We start from the raw sequence: 25,601 nt of genomic DNA, 5'->3' as shown, positions 1-25,601 counted from the left end.
GAGGCGCAGCGTTTGTATAACCGTACTTGGTCTGTATTATTTCCTTTTACGCCTAAATTATGTATGTATAGATTGCGTGTAACTGACTGTACTTTTACCTGAATAATACTTGTGCGTTGGAACCACAAGATTCCACTCCTGTCTTTATTTGCGGTCATACTGCGTACGCAATTAGCGTTGTCTTAGAGGTTTTTAGGCAGGGTTTTGTCTTAGAGGTTCTAGGCAGGTGAATCTTAGAGGTTTATAGGAAGGAATATATTAAAAGGTTTATTTACAAATTCAACAGGACATTGACAGAATTTTCATATTTTGCCCTCTATTCACCACCACAATGGCTTTGAAACAAACAAGATGTGCTTTAACTGCAGACTTTCAGATTTCATTTGAGGGTAATTACATCCAAATCAGGTGAACGGTGTAGGAATTACTACGGTTTCTATATGTGCCTCCCACTTTTTAAGGGGCCAAAAGTAATGGGACTATCAATTCAAAAGCTATTTCATGGACAGGTGTGGGTTATTCCCTCGTTATTTCATTATCAATTAAGCAGGTAAAAGGTCTGGACTTGATTCTAGGTGTGACATTTGCATTTGGAATCAGTTGCTGTCGACTCTCAATATGAGATCCAAAGAGCTCTCACTATCAGTGAAGCAAGCCATGATTAGGCTGAAAAATAAAAAAAAACCATCAGAGAGATAACAAAAACATTAGGTGTGGCCAAATCAACTGTTTGGAACATTCTTAAAAAGAAAGAACGCACCGGAGAGCTCAGCAACACCAAAAGACCCGGAAGACCACGGAAAACAACTGTTGTGGTTGACAGAAGAATTATTTCCCTGAAGAAAAACCCCTTAACAACAGTTGGCCAAATCAAGAACACTCTCCAGGAGGTAGGTGTATATGTGTCAAAGTCAACAATCAAGAGCAGACTTTACAAGAGTGAATATAGAGAGTTCACCACAAGATGTAAACCATTGGTGAGCCACAAAAACAGAAAGACCAGATTAGAGTTTGCCAAACAACATCTAAAAAAGCCATTACAATTCTGGAACAACATCCTATGGACAGATGAGACAAAGATCAACTTGTACCACAGTGATGGGAAGAGAAGAGTATGGAGAAGGAAAGGAACTGCTCATGATCCAAAACATACCACCTCATCAGTGAAGCATGGTGGTGGTAGTGTCATGGCGTGAGCATGTACAGCTGCCAATGGAACTGGTTCCCTTGTATTTATTGATGATGTGACTGCTGACAAAATCAGCAGAATGAATTCTGAAGTGTTTTGGGCAATATTATATGCTCATACTCAGTCAAATGCTTCAGAACTCATTGGACGGCGCTTCACAGTGCAGATGGACAATGACCCGAAGCATACTGCAAAAGCAACTAAAGAGTTTTTTAAGGCTAAAAAGTGGAATGTTATGCAATGGCCAAGTCAATCCCCTGACCTGAATCCGATTGAGCATGCATTTCACTTGATGAAGACAAAACTGAAGGGAAAATGCCCCAAGAACAAGCAGGAACTGAAGACATTTGCAGTAGAGGCCTGGCAGAGCCTCACCAGGGATGAAACCCAGCATCTGGTGATGTCTATGCGTTCCAGACTTCAGGCTGTAATTGCCTGCAAAGGATTTGCAACAAAGTATTAAAAAGTGAAAGTTAGATTTAGGATTGTTTAGTTTGTCCCATTACTTTTGGCCCCTTAAAAAGTGGGAGGCACATATAGACACCGTTGTAATTCCTACAACGTTCACCTGATTTGGATGTAATAACCCTCAAATTAAATCTGTAAGTCTGCAGTTAAAGCACATCTTGTTTGTTTCATTTCAAAGCCATTGTGGTGGTGAATAGAGGCCAAAATATGAAAATTCTGTCAATGTCCCAATATTTATGGACCTGACTGTATATCTCACAGGGGCTCTGCACTCACCATAATAACTAATAATAATAATAATAATAATAATCAGTGGGGTTTTGGTTCATGAATTGATCAATGCATTTAAGCTTGCACATACCATGTTGCACCACAAATCTAGGAATAGTGAGGCCTGTGGATTAGTGCTTTTTGTTTATTTTTTATCATTCTGTGATCACATTTTCTTATGCACCCCTTTTAACCTGTTTAATCTAGTTTGTGCCAGCTGTTTTCCTAGGTGCTTTGAAAGAGGTGTGCTAGGTGACTGTCTCACCTTTCAAAGCAAAGTTGCTGTGAGCTTTAAACCAAGATAGCTATCACATTAAGGTTAAACTATTTCCATGTTATACTTCTGAGCAATAGAGTAGGGGCTTGCATTAAAGGGGGGTCCCTTGGCGGGGAAACCAAAACCCCACTGATTATTATTATTATTAGTTATTATGGTGAGTGCAGAGCCCCAGTGATTACTATTTTAATAATGTGGTCACATACCATGGAGGGAGAGGGAGAGAGGGGGAGGAGGAGGGAGAGGGGGAGGGAGAGAGATTGCTTTCCATTCGCTCATTAAAAAAAACAAACAACTCAAACTACATATGTTTCCTTGTACATCTAGCCTGAATACATCAGTTCCAGTTTGACTATGCTAGCAGCGGGTGTCTTTTTCGTGAGTTTTGGCCAAAAATGCCACTTAGACGCAATGCGATGTACTAGGACGCACCAGAGGACTGTGCTGATTAATGTGGCACTTTTATACCTGTGTGCGAATTATTCTGTAAATTAAGCAAAACGGACCATAGGGGGGTATCCAATTAGTCGCGGTAAATTGCCGCGGCTAATTACCTCGCCCGGGTCTCGCTCGGGGTTATCCAATTAGCCCTGAAGTCGGCCTGACGACGGCACTTATCAGGGTTTTTTTTCGGGACATGATGTGTACCGAAAAATAATCTACGACAATTGTAGTTTTTTTTGCCCCAAAAAAAGGCGAGAACACATAGGTCCGCAAGCTTATCGCGGCTCATATGTGTTTACGGGAGAACTATCCTATTATTTCGCCCGAATAATAGGATAGGGTGAAAAAAAACATTGGCAAAAAATCCCCGTTTTTCACCAATCGCGAGGATCAATTAGCACCCGAACAATGTTCGGAGCTAATTGGATACCGCCCTTAGTATGGAAAGAAGTCACAGCTGCTGCATCGTAGCACTTATACAAATTCAGACTCAGCCGCAAACAGATATACAAGTGTCGAATATCAAATTAATCTGTACATTCCCCTGGTGCATCCTAGTCGCATCACATTGTAACTACTGTAAGACACATATTCAGGTAAAACAATTGTGAAAAAGACACCAGGCGCTAGCAGAGTCGCATGAGACTTGGCGCGCCATGAGGGACTGTTTGCAGCAAGAATGTATGAGGACACATCAGCAAATACATTTGTAAAAATGGTTAGGAATTAAGATAGCAACATATTTTAACTTTTTTGTCATTAAACTACTTATTTATTCAAAAGAACAATGCACCACCTTCTATGAACCATGAATGTTATGTGGTAGTCCTGTGACCTGTATAAAAGCACTCAGCCTGTTCACTCCTTTTAGTGATGTCTTGGGTCACATGACTCACTATTACAGTGCTGCAATGTCTATTTACCAGTAATAATAAAACATATGTGGATATGAGAATTGCTGCTTACAAACATGTTAACTTCCTAAATTAAGTGTATACAGTGCTATTTTTCAGCAGGAACTCAGGCATTCATTCAGACCCGCTTGCCAAGATGCATACTCTCGCTGCTGCCGATGGTATGCTGTGTGTATGCAGTGTGCGCATGCCTTAGCAAAAGTTCACAATGAATTCGCTTGCTGCGCATAGACAGCCCAGCAGAGTGAGTGACAGGGGAAGCCATTTGTAGGTGGTAACAGGCGGCCATTAAAAACGATGGAGTGGAGGTGCAAACGCAGGCGTGCCTGAGCATCTTAACGGCATTTTAGAGGTGTGCATAATTAAAAGACAGCATTAAAGTACACGTCACCTGGCTTGGTTTTACACTGAAGTGCTCGCAGTGCTTGCGGCAGAGTATGGTCAACCTCAAGCGCTGCGATAGCATCCGATGTTACCCGATGTACCGATGGTTCCATACACTTCCTGGAGATGACGTGCACAAGTGGGCGTCTTAAAACAGGCTGGTGGGTGTCTGCATACACTATGTGATCGCTCTCTGAGAAATACTGGGTGTGCTAATGCATTGTTGTGCGGTAGCACTGCCTACGCAATTTGCATACACATCGTGCGAGCGGCTCTGAATCAGGCCCTCAGTTCCTGAACCTCTCATTAACTATGATGTAATGTCCAAGACCAGAATGTATATTGTGGCAGTATCACCAGAGATGGTGCTGGTGAGCAGCAGATTCTGTGTGGGGCAGGAGAGAACCCCCACACAGAGGAGAAAAGGATTGTGGGAAGATGTGTAATGGCTGCCAGATGACCAGAGCCCAGGTGAGGCTGCTGGTGGACAGTCAGACAGTCCAGGTGGGGCTGCAGTCAGAGCGAAACAGACCAGGTGCTCAGGATCATACCTGCAAGGAGGCAGGGAGATCCCTATACCTCTGACACTGTCCTTGCGAGAGGCAGCAGACAACAAGCTAAGAAAGCTATATACCAGGCCAGGAGGCCAGTGTCTAGTCCTGCATGTGGCAGGAAAGACCACCAGTCTCAGAAACTGTGTGAGACTTTCATGCAGATTAGCTGCTTCTGTAGAGAGGGTTCAAGAAGTGAGCTAGTGCCCTAAGTGAGGGCTAGGTTGTTTGTTATTTTCTATTTTTGTTTCCTGGTTTCCGTGCTGGCAGCAAAGTACCGTTTTCATTTACTTTTACTGGAATGCCATGTGTGGACTCTAATTCTGCACCTAATCACTACACCATTGACACCAATCTACCGAGCTAATTACCTAAAGTTATCACATATGGTGGAGAATGTGGGTGTAAGATTCTACGTAAGAAAGGTCTACGCAAAAAAGATCTGTGCTGCAGAAAATGTGGAATACAAATGGAAATATGGATGCTTATTGCACTGTATAATTGCACTCTCCTAGAAAGCCAAAGGAGGCTCACTGTACCTGCATTGTGGAATGCTCGTCTAGGTGGTGAGTGAAGATAAATCTCTTATGAAGTGTTGTTTAAACAAAAAAAAAATTGTCTGCAAGTGTGCACTTTTCCTTGGAAAGGAAGAGAAATAAGTGTTGGAGAATTGTCTTCTTATGGGAGAATCAACGTTTGCCAGAAACAGAAGTATTGAAGTGTTTTGAAAAGTGAAATTGCAAGTGTATTTTCTTCTGAAGGGAAAAAGTTAAAATCTGTTTTGAAGTGTTTCGTGGAAAAGTTGTATGCATGTCTGAAAAACCGTGCTACAAAGTTTGCTAAAAGTTATGCAACTTGCAAATTTCTGGAAAATTGGCAATTGTAAAATATTTAATGTCTGTGAAGATAAATGTGCATTTACCTCAGCATTGGAAGGGTTAAAAAAATTGTGTGATTTATTCTGTTGAAATCAAGCTCATTAAGTCAAGGTGTGGTACTGAGGGAGCAGAGATTCCTATTGAAAGGCTGTTGAGACTGCTTGATACATGCTGGTAATTGTAGTGCCACATGAAGAAAATTGTTTTGCTGTGTTTGAAAATACTTTTGAAGACAAAGTGTGATATAGTGAAAACAAAAGCAAGTTGTTCCTGGGTATTTTGTGCCAAGAATTATGGGAAATAAAAATAAATATTCTAAAGGCAGATGACCTTCTACAAAGGTTCATTATCAATCTAGAGAGATGGAAAACCCCGGCTGGAGTTTACAGTCTGAATGTGAAGAAAGTCTGTTACATGGAAGTGATTTAAAGCTGTTTGAAATCCTCTGTGGTGGATCCTTTCAAAATGATGGGGTAAAAAGTGTTATTCAATACAAAGAGACATTTAAAAAGCAGACTAAACATGTCAGTGTGAGTGGTCAGTGTATGGTGCAAGGTCCACTAGGAGAGGACCATGGGCCTGATTCAGAGCCGCTCGTAAGCTCCGAGAGATGTTCGCACATCTGTGCATGCATATGGGTTGTAATGCGCATGCGCCAACCAGTCAGTTTGGTCGGAAATCGTGTGCTCGCAAAATAGCGAGTGCCTGCTAATTTGAGTGACAGAATGAGGCGTTTGTGGGTGGTAACAGAGGAAGGTGCTTGAAAACGGGGAGTGGAGATCCGAACGCAGGCGTGCCAAACTGTCAAAACGAGCGTTTTAATTATAATTAACAAAGCAGCGTCATCGACCACGTCACTTGGTTGTCTTTTAGCCTGAGCCGGTTCCGTCGTGCGCATGCGCTAGACCTGGATAGTGACGGGCAATCTCGTACCAAAGGGGGCATGCTGTCGATGTTGAGTGACAGCACGCCCCCTTTGGTGGGCGGGCCGGGGGAGTGGCTGCCCAAACTGAGGCATTCCCATGTGAACGCCTCCGTTTGGGGGCGGCCCCACTGACATCACGAGTGATGCAAGGGGGAGAGATTTCGGCTGTTAGAGCCGAAAATCTCTCTGTGCCTTGCGGCAACAAGACCCTACCACAAGGGTCTCGTCGCAAGCCCGAAGGTCGCAATGGTCTTGACCATCGCGACCATCTTCCTGGCCGCTTGCTATAGCTGTGGGTGGTCACCCACAGCTACGCGAGCGGCCAGGAGGCCGTTCTAAAAAATAAAAATTTCTCGGCCCTGATTCAGAGCAAGCGCTCTGTCAGAGCGTCCGGCTCTGAATCAGGGCCAGAGTGAGAACCTTGAGAAGTATCTGCTAAGTACACAGGGCCAGTTGCAAAGATTCCAAATTGAGAGGAATATCACAGAACTGGATTTGCAATGTGAATTAAACGTGGCAGTCTCTGAAATAATTGTACAAAAGGTGAGACTTGATGAATATGAAGTTGTGGAGAGCAATCTGCTGCAATCTGAAACCAATTTGGAAAGCGCCCTGGGGAAAATTGCCCATCTGGAAGAGCAGCTGTCTGCGGATCCTAAAAAGTTCCACATGGTAGTGGGAAAATTTGAAGAGGTAAAGAAGTTGAATAACATTCTGAAGTTGGATTCTGGACCAAAAATGTCATCCGATGTCTTCGCTAAACCCAGTGTGGCAGAAGTACATAAACACAAGCAACAACTTTTACAGGTTAATCCTGAAAAGGCTGGCGCGCAGAGTGATATGCTACCGGTGCAGAGTGTTTTGTGTGATGAGCAGTGGGACCATAGAAATGTCCTCATTAACGATTCCAGTGTATAAGAAAGGACAGAAGTATCAGAGTTGTGAAATTCCCTAAAGGTCCGTCTTGTAAAAGATGATGAGATTCCTTGCAGTGACTTTCAGCTTACAGTGACAGCTGTGAAGTCCTCCCAAAGGGACACTGGTCCAGACGGCAAAACCGTGTCTGAAATTGGTGATCAAATCACAAGGCTTGAAGCAAAAGTTCAGCTAAACTGAATTGGAAAATAAAGACCTCTGTAGAGAGTGAACTTCAACCTGTGCTGGTGGAACATGTTGAAATTGTTCATCATATTTTCAAGGCTCAAAAAGCGGGAGCACAAGAAAATGCAAATGATATATGCCTTAATGTAGTGGCAGATAGTCATCAAAGCTGTGAGATAAAGTCTGCGGATCAATGGAGTAAACTCTCAAGTATCTTACATGGACATGCGAGTCCGGACTCTGAAGGCGACAGTGCCAATACATGGTCTGTTGACATAAAGCCAAGGTCCAGAAGTTGTGATGCTGGTGATAATGTTGGCCCCTTGAAAGAAGAGGAGTTATCAGTGAAATATGCCAGTAGCCAATACAGGGCTTCAAGGCTGAAGGTTAAATATGTGACAAGCATAAGCTGGCCAAAAGATGTGCCTTTAGTAGCTTTAAGTGGCAAGAGTAAAGATGAAATATGTCGCTTTGGAAAAAGTTACTTCAAGTTCTTAATGCCTGTTGAGGGTGAGCCTCAAGTACCATAAAGTGAGGAAAAATAAGGAGAAAAATTAACTCTGGAACTTGAAGGATGCGACCCTCAGAGATTACCAGAATCTGGATGATCTTGGATGCGGTGGATGGTTTTGAGGAGGGTGATATGTGGCAGTATCACCAGAGATGGCGCTGGTGAGCAGCAGATTCTGTGTGGGACAGGAGAGATCCACCCACACAGAGGAGAAAAGGATTGTGGGAAGATGTATAATGGCTGCCAGATGACCAGAGCCCAGGTGAGGCTGCTGGTGGACAGTCAGACAGTCCAGGTGGGGCTGCAGTCAGAGCGAAACAGACCAGGTGCTCAGGATAATACCTGCAAGGAGGCAGGGAGATCCCTATTCCTCTGACACTGTCCTTGTGAGAGGCGGTAGCCAACAAGCTAAGAAAGCTATACCAGGCCAGGAGGCCAGTGTCCAGTCCTGCATGTGGTAGGAAGGACCACCAGTCTCAGAGACTGTGAGAGACTTTCGTGAAGATTAGCTGCTTCTACAGAGAGGGTTCAAGAAGTGAGCTAGTGACCTAAGTGAGGGCTAGGTTGTTTGTTATTTTCTATTCTTGTTTCCTGGTTTCCGTGCTGGCAGTAAAGTACAGTTTTCATTAACTTTTACTGGAATGCCATGTGTGGACTCTAATTCTGCACCTAATCACTGCACCACTGACACCTGAGAATGCGGACACTATTAGGTCAAACAAGCGATGCCGACCGGCTAACATGCGATTTACAGCATTCTAACAGTCTGCATGATTCAGATGTGAACGCAATGCAGATATTTACGCAGATGAGCGATTATCAGTCGACTGTGCATGCGTCATGGTCACATTGCGCATGTGCCAAGGTACCTATTTGTACGCACTTTCTTGGATCTGCGAAGCCGCCGGTTGGCGTCTCAATACATTTCCAGTCTGCAGCACGCATTAGCATATCTTCACAGAGCAGCTGCGTGCTGGATCACAGCTGCGATTACATTAACGTCCGCAGCTGAATCAGGCCCAGTGTCTGTGTTATAACTTCTAACCATGATTTACCACCAAGTTTGAAGCTGACACTGTTAATATGCTGTAAATCTCATTGTTAGCATGTTGGAATCCCACATTTGATATAAAAATATCTGCATTCTCAGTATCAACCTTATAACTTTTTAAATAGGATCTACATAGCGTATACTGGGCCTGATTCAGAGCCGAACGCTCTGAGCAGAGCGCTCGCTCTGAATCAGGGCCCTCCTCCCTAAAAATGGAGCGGCCTCTTGGACGCTCGCATAGTTACCACCCACAGCTTATGCAAGCATCCATGATGATGGTCGCGATGGTCAAGACCATCGTGACCTTCGGGCTTGTGACGAGACCCTGCTTTAGGGTCTCGCTGCCGCAAGCCCAGGAGTGATTTTGGCTCTATCAGAGCCAAAATCACTCCCACTGACATCACTACTGATGTCAGTGGGGCCGGACTTAGACGGTAGGCGTTCCCATGGGAATGCCTCAGTCTGGCAGCCACGCCCACGGCACGCCCACCAAAGGGGGCGTGCTGTCAGTCACCATCGACAGCACGCCCCCTTTGGTGCGAGACCCCGAGCGACGTATTCCTCGTCGCTCAACGGGTCTCGCGCATTCGCACTACGGAGCTCCCTCCGTCGTGCGCATGCGCACTCGGCCAACATCGACCCGCTTGCGAGCGTCCTTCGCTCGCGAGCGGGTCTGAATCTGGCCCACTGTATTTTAGTGGTGCCTTGCAGACATTAGATTGCCCATCAGCACCAAGGACAGAGACAGAGGCCTATGAAGGTTAGAAGATTCAGGGCCTGGTTCAGAGCTGGACGCAGTGTCGATGTTTGCGCAGTTGAGCGATCATTTGCTACTGCGCATGGGCGATAAGTCGGAGAAACCGGTATGAAGCAGGCCGTCTCATGGGAGTGTTATGGGAGTGTCACGGACATGGAAGTGAGTGCGGCTGTCATAATTGTTAATGGTGATTGCGATGATGTGCGACGGTGGTGTGCTGGAGTGCACCGGGAGATTTCCTCTGTCCCCGGACATTGGAAGGGGCTTGCAGTGTCCGTTGCTCGCGATTACAGAGACTAGCATTTGCATATTTTTGCAGCAGAAAATCCCAAAGAAATTGCTATCACCTCTGAATCAGGCCCTCAATTATGCAATAAAAAACTTTTTTGGACACAAATGGCACAGCAGATACACATGTGATAAATGTAACCTTCTACATATGAGAAGACATATGAAGCACCGTTGCTTGTCCTGCCTTACCTGCACAGACACACAGCCCTGTAGTTTTAGCTGCAGCTGGATCTTATCCACATCCACAGATGAGCAGATCTTCTGCAGGTCTGCTGTCTTGTCCTTTATCTCGTCTATAGCCACTTCTATTGGCTTCAGGTCAACTTGGTGCTCATAAATAACCGGTATTCTCTTCTTAACGTATGGAAAAGAGTTTGATGCTGGAAAACAATACAAGAGGAGTTACTTTTAGGTAGATCATAATGCATCAAGTTAATTTAAGATTTATTAATATTATTATTTTACTTTGAAAAAAATCAATTGATCTTGCATTAGATACCTGCAATTGATATTATTGATATTACCATTTATTAATATTATTATTTTACTTTGAAAAAAATCAATTGATCTTGCATTAGATACCTGCAATTGATATTATTGATATTACCTGCATGCCTCAGTTTAACGTACTGCTCCGTACACATTTTCCATTCAGAAGACATTTACAGGAGGAACAGATTTTTAGTTCATGGTTTCTGGTGCAGCATGTTACACATGTCACAACTACATCCATTCATTTCAGTGGAGGAATGTGATAACCATCTCCCTAGGTAGAGCTTATTAAATAAGCCCTAAGTGTTACCATACAGCCTGCTTAATCTGCATTTTATTCAACAAACACTTTACATCTTGTGCAAACATTGAAGGAATAATTCTGGGGGGGGTGCCTAACCCTAACCTCCCCCCGGGGTGTTAACCCTCCTTCCCCCGCGGCTGTCCACTCCCAGCGTCCAGCTTACCTTTGATCGGCATGCTGGGCATCGGGCTCCCAGCGTAGGTCTAATGGCAGGCGTCGGGATTTTGATGCCTGTCATTAGTGCCTTGCCGGGATTAGATAGTCGGGAAGCCGGCGGTCGGGATTACATCCGTCGGTTTCCCGACTGCTTCCCCCTTATTTACCTATATCTGCCACTAATGCTCTTTATACCACCCCTGGTGCAGAGGACTGTGGAACAGTCTTCTTTTAGGCTCAGTTATAAAAGTGTAAATGCACAGCGCAAAAGTGACCTTTTGTCGCTCCTTCCATCAAGCACATTTTCAGCTGAGCACAGACTGATTTTCCTGGTACAGGGCAAGGGTTTTAAAATGAGAGAAAATTGAAATGCACTATGTGATATAAAGAAGCTATGCAAATCACATATATTCCATTTAAGTTTACATTTAGTAGATGTTACATTCTATGACATCTGCAAATCGGACGTCTACTCAGTTTGTGTCACTTTGGCATTGAGAAGGAGTCATTCTTCCCCTAAAAATGAACATTGAACTTAACTCTGTTTATCGTGTTGGTGTAGTTTCTCTTTACACATACTGTAATTGCCATTCAATCTGCACAACTCTGCCAGATGATCACTTACTTGTTAAGATTGTCCTTTTCTTGCACTGCTCTTCCACGCTGCCATGTTTTTTGCCTGACAGAGTGTACGGAGTTTCAAAAACAAATCGGCTGATATTGTGATTCTTCTCAAAATCTGTTTTCCTATCAGAGAGCTCTTGTTCTTCTAAATATGGCTTTACATAAGTTATTTGAATGTGGGCAAACTTTAGGTCGAGATCTTTAACATTTACCTGTTAAGACAGTTCACCTTTTAGTTACATAGTTTATATTGAAACGCAGTAACTCGTAAAAATCTAAGACTGATTTGATCAATTATTCCAGAGAAATAAAACAACAAACGAACTATATAACTTAAGAGTACAGACCTTAACAAGTGCCCAGATGTTATTAACTACATCAAGAACAAACACATTAAAAGTGAAAAATACAGTATTTAATAAGAAGCTATGATGTAAGCTTTAAAATGATAAAATATTTTCATGGCCGTAAAGTACATCATGGCAACACATTTTACATACAAGTAACCACAATCATATTTCATTACATTTTTGAGGAACACATTAATAATTTAAAAAAGGAATGCAAACAAAACTATTATAAGAAACACATTATAAACTTTTGGGACATGCAACAAGTGGAGTATCCTTGAAGGCAGGGACAGATTGGGAATTAAAGTGGCCATAAAAAAATGATGAAAGTGGTCAACTGTAAAAGGCCAACGCAAACATAGGACAGAGTAAAATACAGTTCCCTATACACTTTCTCTCTAAAAGAAAAAATACCACTGCCTTCATGTACCGAGAACTAAGAGCACCCCAGTGACCACAATATGATACAGAGAGCATCCCAGTGACTGCCATTTAATATAGAGCATCCTACTGACCACCATACAATACAGAGAGCATCCTTGTGACCTCTATACAATAAGAGAGCATCTTAGTGACCACCATACAAAACAGAGAGCATCTTAGCGACTGTTATACAATACAAAGAGCATCTTATGGAACGCCATGCAATAAAGAGCATCTTAGTGATCACCATACTACACAGACAGCAAAAAGTATATAAGTATATAAAAAAAAGGATTTATTTTGTACAAACATTAACATTTTTCTTATAACAACTGTGTAACCCACAATGTAACCTGTAGTATATTGTACTCAACTTTTTAATTAGTTTTCATCTGGAGGCATATACCATGCCAGATTTTAATGAAGCTTGAGATGGTACAAATTAAGTTATTTTGGTTAGTGCCTGGAATTAGCTCTTGTTGCAATAATGTCCACTGTTTGATACAATTCTCAAATTAAAAAAAAACAACTACAAAGGCAGCGCTGCAGTTCCTTTCGCTGTGACTGACACCTGGGCGACATCATGACACCTGGACATCTCATGGGTGTTAATCACAGAACAGGGAGGAGGAGCTGGCGGGGGACTGCTGGTGTAGGGGTACCACTGTGAATCAACATTGCAGCAGGCGCCATGGAGTGGGACCGGTCCATGTATTTTAACTTGCTGTGGGTGAGTCGCGACTGCCTGCTGAGATGGGCGCGACCCCCTCTGGGGTCACGTCCCACAGTTTGTAAAACGCCGGTTTATATAATTTATTCTAAGCCTCCAATTTTAACCATGTTTGATTAAAATTAAAATTTTATGATGTTTTGTATTTTCAGACCTTTCAGAGTGTGCTCCTTTTGTTGAGTTCTTTTTCTGTTTCCTTACTGAAAAAAAACAAAAAAACCCAAAACATTTAAGCCCAAATTCTAGATTCAGATTATTGGAAGAAAGGTTATTCAACCTAATTAATAAATTTAATTTCTGCCTGGGCCAATCTAGCTTCAAATTCTATACCTCCAGTAAGGGGTGGATTGTCTTTTGTCCTTTTTTTATATTGTGAATCAAACAACATTTAGGACAACATAACAGAAAACTTCAGCGTGCATAACTATTCACCCCCCTAAAGTCAGTACTTTGTTGAGCCATCTTTTGCGGCAATTACAGCTGCAAGTCGCTTTGGATAAGTCTCTATGAGCTTGCCACATCTTGCCCCTGGGATTTTTGCCCATTCCTCAAGGCAAAACTGCTCCAGCTCCTTCATGTTGGATGGTTTCTGCTTGTGAACAGCAATCTTCAAGTCTGACCACAGATTCTCAATTGGATTGAAATCTGGGCTTTGACTAGGCCATTCCAACACATTTAAATGTTTCCCCTTAAACCACTCGAGTGTTGCTTTAGCAGTATGCTTCAGGTCATTGTCCTGCTGGAAGGTGAACCTCCGTCCCAGTCTCAAATCACAGGCAGACTGAAACAGGTATTGCTCAAGAATATCCCTGTATTTAGCACCATCCATATTTCCCTCGACTCAAATCAGTTTCCCAGTCCCTGAGGTTGAAAAACATTCCCAAAGCACGATGCTGCCACCACCATGTTTCACTGTGGGGATGTTGTTCTTGGGGTAATGTAATGTGTTGGGTTTGCACCAGACATAGCGTTTTCCTTGGTGGCCAAAAAGTTAAATTTTAGTCTCATCTGACCAGAGCACCTTCCTCCATACAAACTCAAATCTTGTCTTCTTATTTTTATCACTAAGTAATGGCTTTTTTCTGGTCACTCTTCCATAAAGCCCAGCTCTATGGAGTGTACAGCTTATTGCGGTCACATACACAGATACACCAGTCTCTGCTGTAGAACTCTGCAGCTCCTTCAGGGTTACCTTTGGTCTCTGTGCTGCCTCTCTGATTAATGCCCTCCTTGCCCGGTGTGTGAGTTTTGGTGGTCGTCCCTCTCTTGGCAGGCTTGTTGTGGTACCATGTTCTTTCCAGTTGATGATGATGGATTTGATGGTGCTCCGGGGGATCATCAAAGATTTGGATATATTTTTATAACCCAACCCAGAATTGTACTTCTCAACAACTTTGTCCCAGACTTGTTTGGAGAGCTCCTTGGTCTTCATGGTGTGATGCCTCTTGCTTAGTGGTGTTGCAGCCTCTGGGGCCTTTCCGAAAAGGTGTGTTTATACTGACAGATCATGTGACACTTAGATTTCACACAGGTGGACTTCATTTCACTAATTATGTGACTTCTGAAGGTAATTGGTTTCACCAGAACTTTTGAGGGGCTTCATAGTAAAGGGGGTGATTACATATGCACATGCCAATTTTCAGAATTTTATTTATAAAGATTCTTTTTTATATATATTTTTCTCATTTCACTTCACAAAATTAGACTATTTTGTGCAGATCCATCACATAAAATTCAGATTAAAAAAATAAATAGATTACAGGTTGTAACAAAAAAGGTAAAAAACCAAGGGGGTGAATACTTTTGCAATGCACTGTATGTAGCTGAAGGGAACTGTAGTTAATGGGAGTAAATGACTGTCCAGATCAGTCTCAGAGATGAATGCAGATAGACTGTGAGATTGTGAAGTGGATATCTTGGTTTGCTGAATAGTGGCTGAAAGGGAAATCTGGAAATGCTGTGATGATGGCTGAAAGGGAAATCCGGAAATGCTGTGATGATGGCTGAAAGGGAAATCCGGAAATGCTGTGATGATGGCTGAAAGGGAAATCCGGAAATGCTGTGATGATGGCTGTGCAGGAGTGGGTTAACTGAGGAGGCAGGTTCAGGCAGGAGTGGGGCTGGTGGAAGGTGCAGGGCTGATCTCCAGCGGAGAGCAGGCTATGCAGGGAGCCAGAGGCCAACAAGGAGCCAGGGCAAGCACTGGAGCACAAGTCTAGGTTACAGGAGCACAGAGAACTCTCTCTCACAGCTACGCTGTGAACACGTTACACTGGCAACTACAGGGAGCTCCAAACACCCTTAGCACCAGTAGCAGAACGTGATAGGCCAGAGAGCAGGTGACCTACAGACAATTGGCCTGCTATGTCACATGGCCAAAGACAACATGGTGGCGCCCAGACACCTGTGACGCAGAGACACCGCTAGACTTACCCTGGCCAGGATGGCCCAATGCTGGCAGACCTCTGCGCACAGCCAATGCCAGTCTCCACACGCCAGCTCCCCCAAAAGAAGGACCGCGCCACAGCGCCCTCACCGGTAAGGACCGAAAACCTCCCCGCCGCAAAACCCTGGTCGTGACATGGAGGCTTAGAATAAATTATATAAACCGGTGTTTTACAAACTGTGGAACGTGACCCCAGAGTGGGTCGCATCCATCTCAGCATGGGGTCGCGACTTACCCACAGCAAGTTAAAATACATGGACCGGTCCCACTCCCTGGCGCCTGCTGGGATGTTGATTCACAGCTGTACGCCTGCACCAGCAGTCCCCCACAGGCTCCTCCTCCCTGCAGTGTGATTAACACCCATGAGACGTCACAAATGTCCGGGCGTCATGACGTCACCCGGTGTCAGTCACAGTGAAAGGAGTCGCAGCGCAGCCTGTGTAGTTGTAGGAGGCACGCTGAGTCACTACACTGCCCCAGCAGCAGCTAAAGGGAGCTTTAAATATTGTTTAAAAAGAAAGAACCATTTTTGTTGGTAAAGTAAAATGTAGAACTAGGGTCATGAAAGTAGGGTGATGTGTATAAATTTTATGCCACATCACCTCCCTTGTCCATCATCTTCCTGATATTTGTTTTATGACAATCATCTTTCTTATATATTTTTATGCCATAAAAAAAATCTAAGGAGATGGTGCTAAACCAAATATAGGGAAGATGATGGGCAAGGGGGTAAATGTATATATGTGTGTGTGTGTGTGTGTGTGTGTGTGTGTGTATGTATGTATGTATGTATGTGTATATATATATATATATATATATATATATTTATATTGATTCTTTATTCAGAAAGCTCATAGAAACAAACATGAGAAAACACAAATATAATGAGCATTACAAATGAGCTATTTTATAAATAAAACATTTGGCAATAAATCAAAATATAGAGGTTGAACAGGAGAGTGGCATGTAAAGGGGATGGTGGGGGGGGGGGGTGAAGGTGTGTGTGTGTGTGTGGTGAACAAGACTACTAAGGGGATTAAAGTACCATAAAAAATACCAGATGCTGGGCAGGAAGCATTGGAAGGATGAAGGAGGTGCCACTTGGAGAACAACGAAGAAAAGTATCTAGCTAGGGAGGTTTGTCAAGGAAGAGTCGGAGCAAGGGGAGCAGGCTCATGCACAGCACATGTATCAAACATGAGTAGTGAGTGTGGGGATCAAGGGTGGCAAATTGCCCTTGTACAAAAGCCATGGAGCCCACACCTGAAAAAACATATGACCTCTATTGTGGACATAGTAGGTGATATTTTCCATCTCCGCTATATGCCGGATTTGTGATTTTAGGGTGGAAGATGTTTTTTACAGTTTGCGAGCAATCAGACTTAAAAGCTTCATGGGTCCTTTGCAATCGAGGCCTCAAATATATTATTCAGTAGAGTATGAACCATGATTCAAAAACATTCGAGAACTGGGTAGGTCCACCAGACATAAGCTGAAGGCCACAGTTTCTCCAACAATGGGGTGAAGCAGAGGGGAATATACATACTTACCTACATTGCTGGGCAGCTTTCCAGGAGCAGCAGGAGGGGACCTGCTGTTCTTCTCTTCGGGGGGCGGGGCCAGTCGATAGACTGCATTAGGCCCCGCCCCCTTTACAGAAAACCCCCGTGATTCGCTTGTTCGTGAGGAGGGGGCGGGGCTAAATGATGCGATTTGCCTAATTTAGCCCCGCCCCTTCCTGACGGACCCGATAATTTCAGGCAATATCTCCCCATCCTGCCCACTTCACTAGGAAGTGGACGGGATGCGGGAGATATGCCTACTCTTCCGGGATCGCGGGGGGTTACCCGAAAAATCGGGAGCCTCCCGCGATTCCCGGGAGAGTAGGCATGTATGGGAATATATGGGAGAGCCATACCGGGGTATAGTACTAACGGTAGTAAAATTTATAAGAAGTTTCTTTAAGGCGAGTGGAAACAAAAAGCTTTAGCAATTGCCAGTCTCATGTCGTCCCATGCCTCCCCGTCAGGTGGGGGGTCGAGGTCTATCTCCCAGGAGGATTCATGGAGATTATTATTAGGAGAGCAGCATCGATGAGAATGCTGTAAATTTGAGAGATCATATATATATATATATATATATATATATATATATATATATTCATACATATATGTATTGGGCATTATATGACCCAAATTGGATATAGTTATCACTTTTGGGGATGAGTTTGGGCTGCTCTGGGGTGGCACACTTTAACACCTTCACATTATATTTTTTTCTCTTAGTATGTATGTATATATATATATATATATATATATATATATATATATATATATATATAATTTATTTATTTTCTTAGCATTTTAATTACACCTTTCACCTAGGTATTAACACATAGTAAGTGTAAATAAGAATAAAGCAAAAACTAAGTAAGACTATCACTTTAGTCCATCACTGGTGTGCTTCCCTGGGGTGACTGGCCTTCGCCGGCTTTTTGGGATTCGGCAACGTATTAGGGACGTATAGCCATGATGTGGCCTGGAGGCTTAGCCATTTTTTTGCAAATATATGCAAATATATGCAACTGAGATCTCTGAATTATCTACCACAATGTAGTTTTTTCAAATCTTATTGCTGATTTCATTCTGAGTGCTGGGGGATTACTTTATGTTGTTTCCCCTATTGTACCTATGCAGTGAAATTGGGAATCAGAGTCACCAACACAGGCACAGTGGATATGAGAGGGGAGGTGCATAGCATTGCAGGGTGATATGGCGTATGGTACTCTGATAAAGAGTGCCAATGAAATCAATAGAGGAGGCAGGGTGGGGTGGTGTTTGGGAGTTAGGTGAAGTCAGTGGAAGTCTTCATGGAAGAATTCCAAGCTATTTTCATCCCTCCTGCTCCATTTTCCTTAGTTTTTAATTCTGGCAGGATATCCTGGTCAGCTGGGTAATTGAAAACTGGTTTTGATTAGCCCTTAACTCCCATCGATGGCCAATATATGTAAAGCATATAAATGTTGGCTAACTATATGAAAGGAAACCAGAAGGCCTGGGAAACCACAAAACATGTACACATCTAAAATGTGTATGTAAAAATGGTATGTAGCCGCCTCCCTGGAACTACCGCAGCCTAGCAGACAGCAACTTGTGCTGAGCTTAAGGAAAGAGTACTACTGCTGCTGCCATATACGAAGGGGGAGTGGCAGGCCTGGGTACCTGCAACAAATTTGGTCACAGTAACTAGTACCTGCTACCCCCCGTCGGTGCCCCTGTATATGGACAATGGCACAGTACCAATTTTCTCTATGTAATTTTCAGCATCTGTTATGTGCGGACAAGTGGGTGGCTCCACGCTTGCTATTTGTCACGCTCCGGCCCTTATAAACCACTTTCTTACCTCTCCGGTGTCTGTCCAGGCTAGCGCTGAGGTCCGCTTGTGCTGTGCATCACTCCAGGATAGCACAGAGGTCTGCTCACGCTGCACATTGCTCCTGGCTGGTAGTGAGGTCTGTTTGTGCTGCTGTCCCATCCACTCAGTGTCCTGTTACAGAGCATGGAGATGGCTCTCCGCAGCTCCTAGCTCACAGCGTGTTTTCCCAGCATGATGGCACACAGGTTGCATGCCAGAGTTCCCTCCTAAACCACAGTATGGGTGCAGCCATGTTCACCTGATGCTCTTCCTCCACTCAAAGCACTGCTCCCAGACCAGCGGATCGCATTATCCAATCCCTGGGGAACCTTCCCTATAAAGTCCATTTCCTCACTGGCCTCTGTTGCCAGTACAATGTCGCTTCTTGCTGAAGTTACAGCTCAGTGCTGAGCTCTCAGGTATTCTGTATCTGAACGGTCCCAGTCCTTTATATCCAGTTCCTATATCTGATGAACAATTCTCCTATAGCATCTTGCACACCAGTCTGGTTTGCAAGACATGTTCTAAAAGGCCGCCATCAGTTCCAGCCCATATCTCCAACCATCAGTCTAATCCGATGCCTCCAACATTGGACTCATAATCAAGTTCTTCAATTCTTCAACATTGGTCCCAAACCGATCAAGTTAATCAATTCATCAACATCGGATTTAAATCCATCCAGTTCTTCAATTCATCAACATCGGTCTCAAGCCGATCCAGCTCTCAATCCAGCATCATCGGCCCCACTCGGATTCTGCCCATTCCTTCAGTATTTTATGTCCAGTCCCATTCCAACCTCCTGTTCAATAAAGACATTCTATTCCTATTCTCGCCTTCGGGCCCATCATCCACTGCCGTATCTCTACCTCCTCACATCTACAGTATACATGGGGAAGTCCTGGCTTAAACCACCTAAGTTCATTCACGCCTCTCATATCTCCTCTTCAGCCGCCCACGCCAGTTCCAACCCAAACCAACTCTCCGACGTGACAATATTGGTCTTGGGCCCATTTTGCCTTTGGTTCTACAATGTAGAATTATGTCCTGCCTCATGTTTTATACCCTGAAAGTGTTATCCACCTTATCCCCACTTTCATGGATAAGTGGTCACTAATAGTAATTACCAGTTGCTATTAGATGAAACAGTACACAATATACCCTAGGGCAGATCGGTTGCCGTAGTGGACAGCATTACTGCCTCACAGCCCTGAGGTCATGAGTTAAATTCCTGAACAAAGCACTATTGATGTGGAATTTGTATATTATCGCAGTATATTCTCTGAGTGCTCTTAATTTCCTCTTATACTCCAAAAACATATTGGTAGGTTAATTTAAAAAAATCACCCCAGTTTGTATGTGTTTCCATGTGGTAAAGAATATAGATTGTAGGCTCCATTGGGGCAGGGACTGATGTGAATGACTGAAATATTCTCTGTAAAAGCGCTGTGCAATATGTGCGTACTAAATAAATAACTGTCAATAATGTGTGAATTAGCAGCACAGAGACTCAGTTGACAATGTTATAAACAATAAAACCATAGGACTACAAAAAGTGTCTCTTGCATGCTTACAGTGGCAAGTTGTTTTCCAAAAATCATTTTATTAGAGTACAGATGTGTCCTCATACACTGAGGGATAAATTTACTAAGAATCCAGTCTCTCTAAGATTGCATTCCTGTGCGAATTTCGCCTGTATTTGAAACGGAGACTTACTAAAGCAAAACACGGGCATAAAAACACGATTCAAATAGAAATAGACAGCCCAAAAATGCAAATAGAAGTCAATAGACCATCGTACCAATACGATGTAACTTATGCCGCATATCCACTACACGATTCGCTCCATGAGCGATATCGTGTAGTGTGCCCCCGGCAGTGGTGTGCTCAATGTCCTTAACGACATTGAGCACCCACACTGAACGATATCATTCACGATATCGTTCAGTGCTGGCTCTTTCCCTCATCCCCAAACCTGCACAACCTGATGATATCGTCAGGTTGGACAGCAGGTTCGGGCGATGAGCGATGTTGTCAACGACCAGCGGAAGCGCGCATCGCTGGTCGTTGATGGCATATCCACTGGACGATATAGTAAACGATATCGTTAGCGTTCAAAATATCGTCTAGTGGATACGTGACTTAGGACACACCAGGAGACTGCATTAATTGATTTGACGTGCAACACTTGTATATCTGTGTGCTACAGAGTCTGTAAATGAAGCACAATGGAACTTGGCATTGAAAAAAGCCGTGGCCTCTGCATGGAAGCACTTCGTAAACAGATGCAGACATGAAAAATATGCAAATTAGACGCTTGGCGCAAGCAAAGTCAGACTGGAGGACACATCTGTAGTAGATATTATAGGCCACCTCTACAGTATGTGTTACAGGAAATATGTTCTGAAGCTTACTGCTTTCAAATTCAAATGCTAGCAAACATTCTTAATATGTTTATAATATATGCCGACAACAGCAGTGTGCTACCAATCATTCTTGAATAATCCTGGCTTTTCCATTACAAATAGAAATTCTCATTGAGAATAGACATCCCACTAAGAAGATATTACATTTGCAAAGAAAGCAGCCTTCTGTATAGGACTTAACAAATGGACATAGAACTAATGGTCGTGCTGTAAAAAGACAGCCAAACCTATACATTTTCTACTGTGTGTGTAGTATATGGAAAACAGATATCTTCCAATTTTCCTTTAAAGGGATTTTAGGCTCTCCTGCTGTAAAGCAACCCCACTTTTTCTAACATCCATCACTCCAAGGAGGATGATAAGGGGAAGCTTGAGTTACATTGTATAATTTATGGTGGATGGGTGTAGAAACCCTTTAAATATTCCTTTCTTTTGTGCTACTTGTAATGTACATGATCTATTTAAAGCTATTAGCATTTCTGTACTCTTTCTATCATATATAAAAACTTATTTTTCTATCACTTTAATTATATACTTTTGTTCTACTTTAATCCTACAGAAATACAAGTTGTATGTAATCTTTTCTATATTTAGTCCCTTTCACACTGGCGTGATCATTTAGGTGCTTCTCACATTAGAACCTCTCTCGGTTTGCTGCTTACTCTTAAGCTACCTAGGCTTAGGCAGAGTTGTGTTTTATCTGTGCAAGGGCCCCTCCACATGAAAGATTAATATCAGTTCAGTAGTTGAGCTATACAAAGTAGAGATGCTAGAAGAATGGGCACCAGAACATCTCTCTGTGTGATTCACACTAGTGCAATGGTTCTCAAACTCGGTGCTCAGGACCACACACAGTTCATGTTTTCCAGGTTACCTAGCAGGTGCACAGGTGTATTCGTTACTCACGGACACATTTTAAAAGATCCACAGGTGGAGCTAATTATTTCACTTGCGATTCTGTGAGTAGACCTGGAAAACATGCACTGTTTGGGGTCCCGATGACCAAGTTTGTGAAGCTTTGCACTAGTGTTTTTACCCAACCAGCACTTAGTTGTAAGCAATAAATAATGTCCATGGCGGCTCACATGTTTACATCAGAGCCAACACTCTCTTTTGGAATATGACTCTGTCTCATGAGCTCTACACTGTCTACCACTATCACCTGTTTTCCCTCAGACCAAAGGGACTATCTAGGGAAGGCAAACTGACAGCGATAGGTTTGGGGCACAATTGGTTCACTTTCACTCTCCCCTTAGCTGCACATAGAAGTCACTGAGAAGTTGAACTGGATCTTTTCATTCAGTGCTCATGCTAGCTTGTCTCTTGGATACAGCTCACTACCCCTACAGTTAGGGTGAAGGTCAGTACTCTTTCTCTCCATTCTACTACCAGCTTAATGTAGGCTGTCATATGACTATCTCACATGGTCTGGGCTTTAATATGGCTGAACTAAGGTCTGGTCAGAGAATGGAATAGTCAACTTGAAGAAGATGAAGCCATGATACTGTACCTCTCCCAAACACATTGCATCCTGGGCATTTGAGAAAGTATTTAATCCTCTGTAATCCCACCATGATCACCTGTTATGCGTCTCTTGTCTTCTATTGGTCAGTTAGCTGATTCGGTGTTGGATGACCATGGCAGCCTGCTTAATACCTTATGCTAATTTGAGTATCTGCCCTACATATGCAGAGTATCCATTCATCTGTCTGCCCACTGTTTTTCTGTCACACAATCATCAACACTCCGATGATACTCCCATCTTATAGTCACCATGCAGTCACCTCCTAGAAAATGTCCATTTCAAGAAGAGAGTGAATCATTAACAGACGGATCAATACATCCACACTTGCAGAGTCTGTGGTCCAGGACATGCTCAGCTGGCAATTTCTTTCTAGACCACATGTGCAGTTTGCAGATATCCGCGAGATCCTATGTATTTTACTAGAGCTAACTACCAATGACATTCCTTGTATAAGATAACAAAAACATTTTTTTTTGTGAAAGCGGGTTCATTAAACTAAAATTTTCCATGATGATGGTGAAAATGTCTTACCTCCAACTGACAACAGCACTGTAATAAAACCATTGGGGGTTTGATTTTAACCCGAACAACTGTGATTTTTACTAACAGCAACACAGATGCAGGTGGTCTTATATATTTCTTTGCACGGGTGGGAGAGGGGTTGGCGGCGCAGAGTAGAGTGGAGCAGTGGGGGGAGAGCTGTCATTGTAAAGCAACAGGAAGTGAATTTTGTGAGGCTGCCTGTTGCTGAATGGGGTCCTATAATGCGTTGTGGGAGATTAGACAGGAAATGTCTGATCTGATCTGAGGAGCAATGCTGCAGAACAGCGCTGACTATCACAACTAAAGGTAAGTAAGGGAGGGACATGGAGAGGGGCAAAAGGAGAGACATGGAGAGGGCAAATGGAGAGACAAGGAGGTGGCAAAAGGAGAGACATGGAGAGGGCAAATGGAGAGACGTGGAGGTGGCAAAAGGAGAGGCATGGAGAGAGCAAATGGAGACACAAGGAGGTGGCAATAGGAGAGATATGGAGGTGGCAAAGGGAGAGATATGGAGGTGGCAAAGGGAGAGATATGGAGGTAGCAAAGGGAGAGACATGGAGGGGAAACATGTAGAGACATGGAGGGTGAAAATGGAGATACGTACATGGAAGGGGCAAACAGAGGTGGAAAAGAGAGAGGCATGGAGATTGCAAAGGGAGAGCCATGGAGGGGGCAAAGGGAGAGCCATGGAGGGAGCAAAGGGAGAGATATGGAGGATGCAAAGGGGAGACATGAAGGGGGCAAATGGAGAGACATGGAGGGGCAAAGCGACAGATATGGGGAAGGCAAAGGGAGAGAGACGGAGAGGGCAATGGGACAGAGACAGAGGAATGGGAGAGAGATGGGGCAATGGCAGAGAGACGAAGGGGGCGATAGGAGTCCCTTGAAAAAATTATGGAGACCCTAAGTTTGGGACCCACTGGACTAATCTACTTCCCATCTGACCTGTATTTAGCCAAGCCATGCCTCAGAGCTTTGCCAATGGTTAGCAGGATATAGATAAACAACCAGCAAAGACATTTAGTAACAACTGCACACTGCTGAGAAGTCTAAGTGGTTCCTACAGCCGATGAAGAAGCCTGGCAGTGGAAGTGATACCCTCTTATGATATTACATCAGTGGCGCACTTGACTCATTTGGTGAGTGGCTGGTTTGGCCAAGCAGCATCAACAGGAGCAGTCAGTAAGGATGACTTGCTGATGATCAGCAAAGCCCGACGAGGCTTGATTGTTGACAAGCTGAGTAAGTCAATATCGGCACACTAAAACACAAGGAGGTAAGATTTACTAAAGCTTCAAAAAATGAAAAGCAAAGTTGTTTCCCATAGCAACCAATCAGATCCTAGCTATCATATATATATTGCATTATTGAAAATGATAGACAGGATCTGACTGGTTGCTATGGGTAACACCACCACTTCTCATTTTTAGAAGCTTTAGTAAATCTACCCCAAGGTGATTTGATTTGCAAAAGCATATTCCTACATTCACATGTGCAGAACCTGAGATATCTGTATTTACAATCCATACACAAATGGGCACAACTGCTTATGTTTTCAGCCATTTCACACTGAGAGAGTCACTGTCTGTATCCTTCAACAAACTAGCTGTACCTGCAGCAATCTTAATATTCTTTTTTCTTTTATAATCATCCTGATGTTATCAGTGCCATCTTGCTAATATAATTATTGTAGTGATTGCTATTCTTCTATATATTGCTATTACGGTTACAAGTGATGCTTCTTTACCCATGATACAAACAACTGAGTTTTTAAAGGGTACCTTATTAGAATCCTGGATCATTTTCACAGTGTCTGTACCAAACTTTTCACCATATAGATTTAGGAGTCGTAAGGATATCTCAGAAAGGCCTGTAAGTTTTGGCTCCTTGTAGATGTATTCTTTGCCATCTTCATCTTCAAAAAAAGCCTGTTGATAAGAACATATATCATTGATAAGAATGTTTCTCCATATCATCCATGGTGGTTCACATGCAACTATATAAGCACTGGGTAATGGAATGATGATGTAGAGTCAAAAAGGGGGGAATTTAATTAGCCACAAAAACAACTTTTCGCAGTTGTGTAAACGTTTCTCACTGTTCGCCCGAATGTGTCACTTTTTCGCCTGTCAGGATTTGCCAAAGACGCAATGTGACATT

The 25,601-nt window shown here is 43.3% G+C and overlaps 1 protein-coding gene across 1 annotated transcript in view; it reads right to left on the bottom strand.

Moving 5' to 3' along the window:
- Positions 1 to 25,601, bottom strand: part of DOCK11 (dedicator of cytokinesis 11) — a 362,537-nt gene that overhangs the window by 48,230 nt on the left and 288,706 nt on the right. Inside the window, exons 49-51 of the mRNA XM_088453072.1 lie at positions 25,223 to 25,369; positions 11,589 to 11,799; positions 10,201 to 10,391 (exon numbers count right to left, since the gene is read on the bottom strand). Of these exons, the coding sequence (XP_088309198.1) occupies positions 10,201 to 10,391; positions 11,589 to 11,799; positions 25,223 to 25,369 (549 nt within the window). The remainder of the gene's footprint in view (positions 1 to 10,200; positions 10,392 to 11,588; positions 11,800 to 25,222; positions 25,370 to 25,601) is intronic.

Source organism: Taudactylus pleione, unplaced genomic scaffold (assembly GCF_031769625.1).
Source record: "Taudactylus pleione unplaced genomic scaffold, aTauple2 ptg000039l, whole genome shotgun sequence".
Taxonomy (NCBI): Eukaryota; Metazoa; Chordata; class Amphibia; order Anura; family Myobatrachidae; genus Taudactylus; species Taudactylus pleione.
Note: the sequence above shows the minus strand (reverse complement) of the source record. Positions and strands in the feature narration are given on the sequence as shown.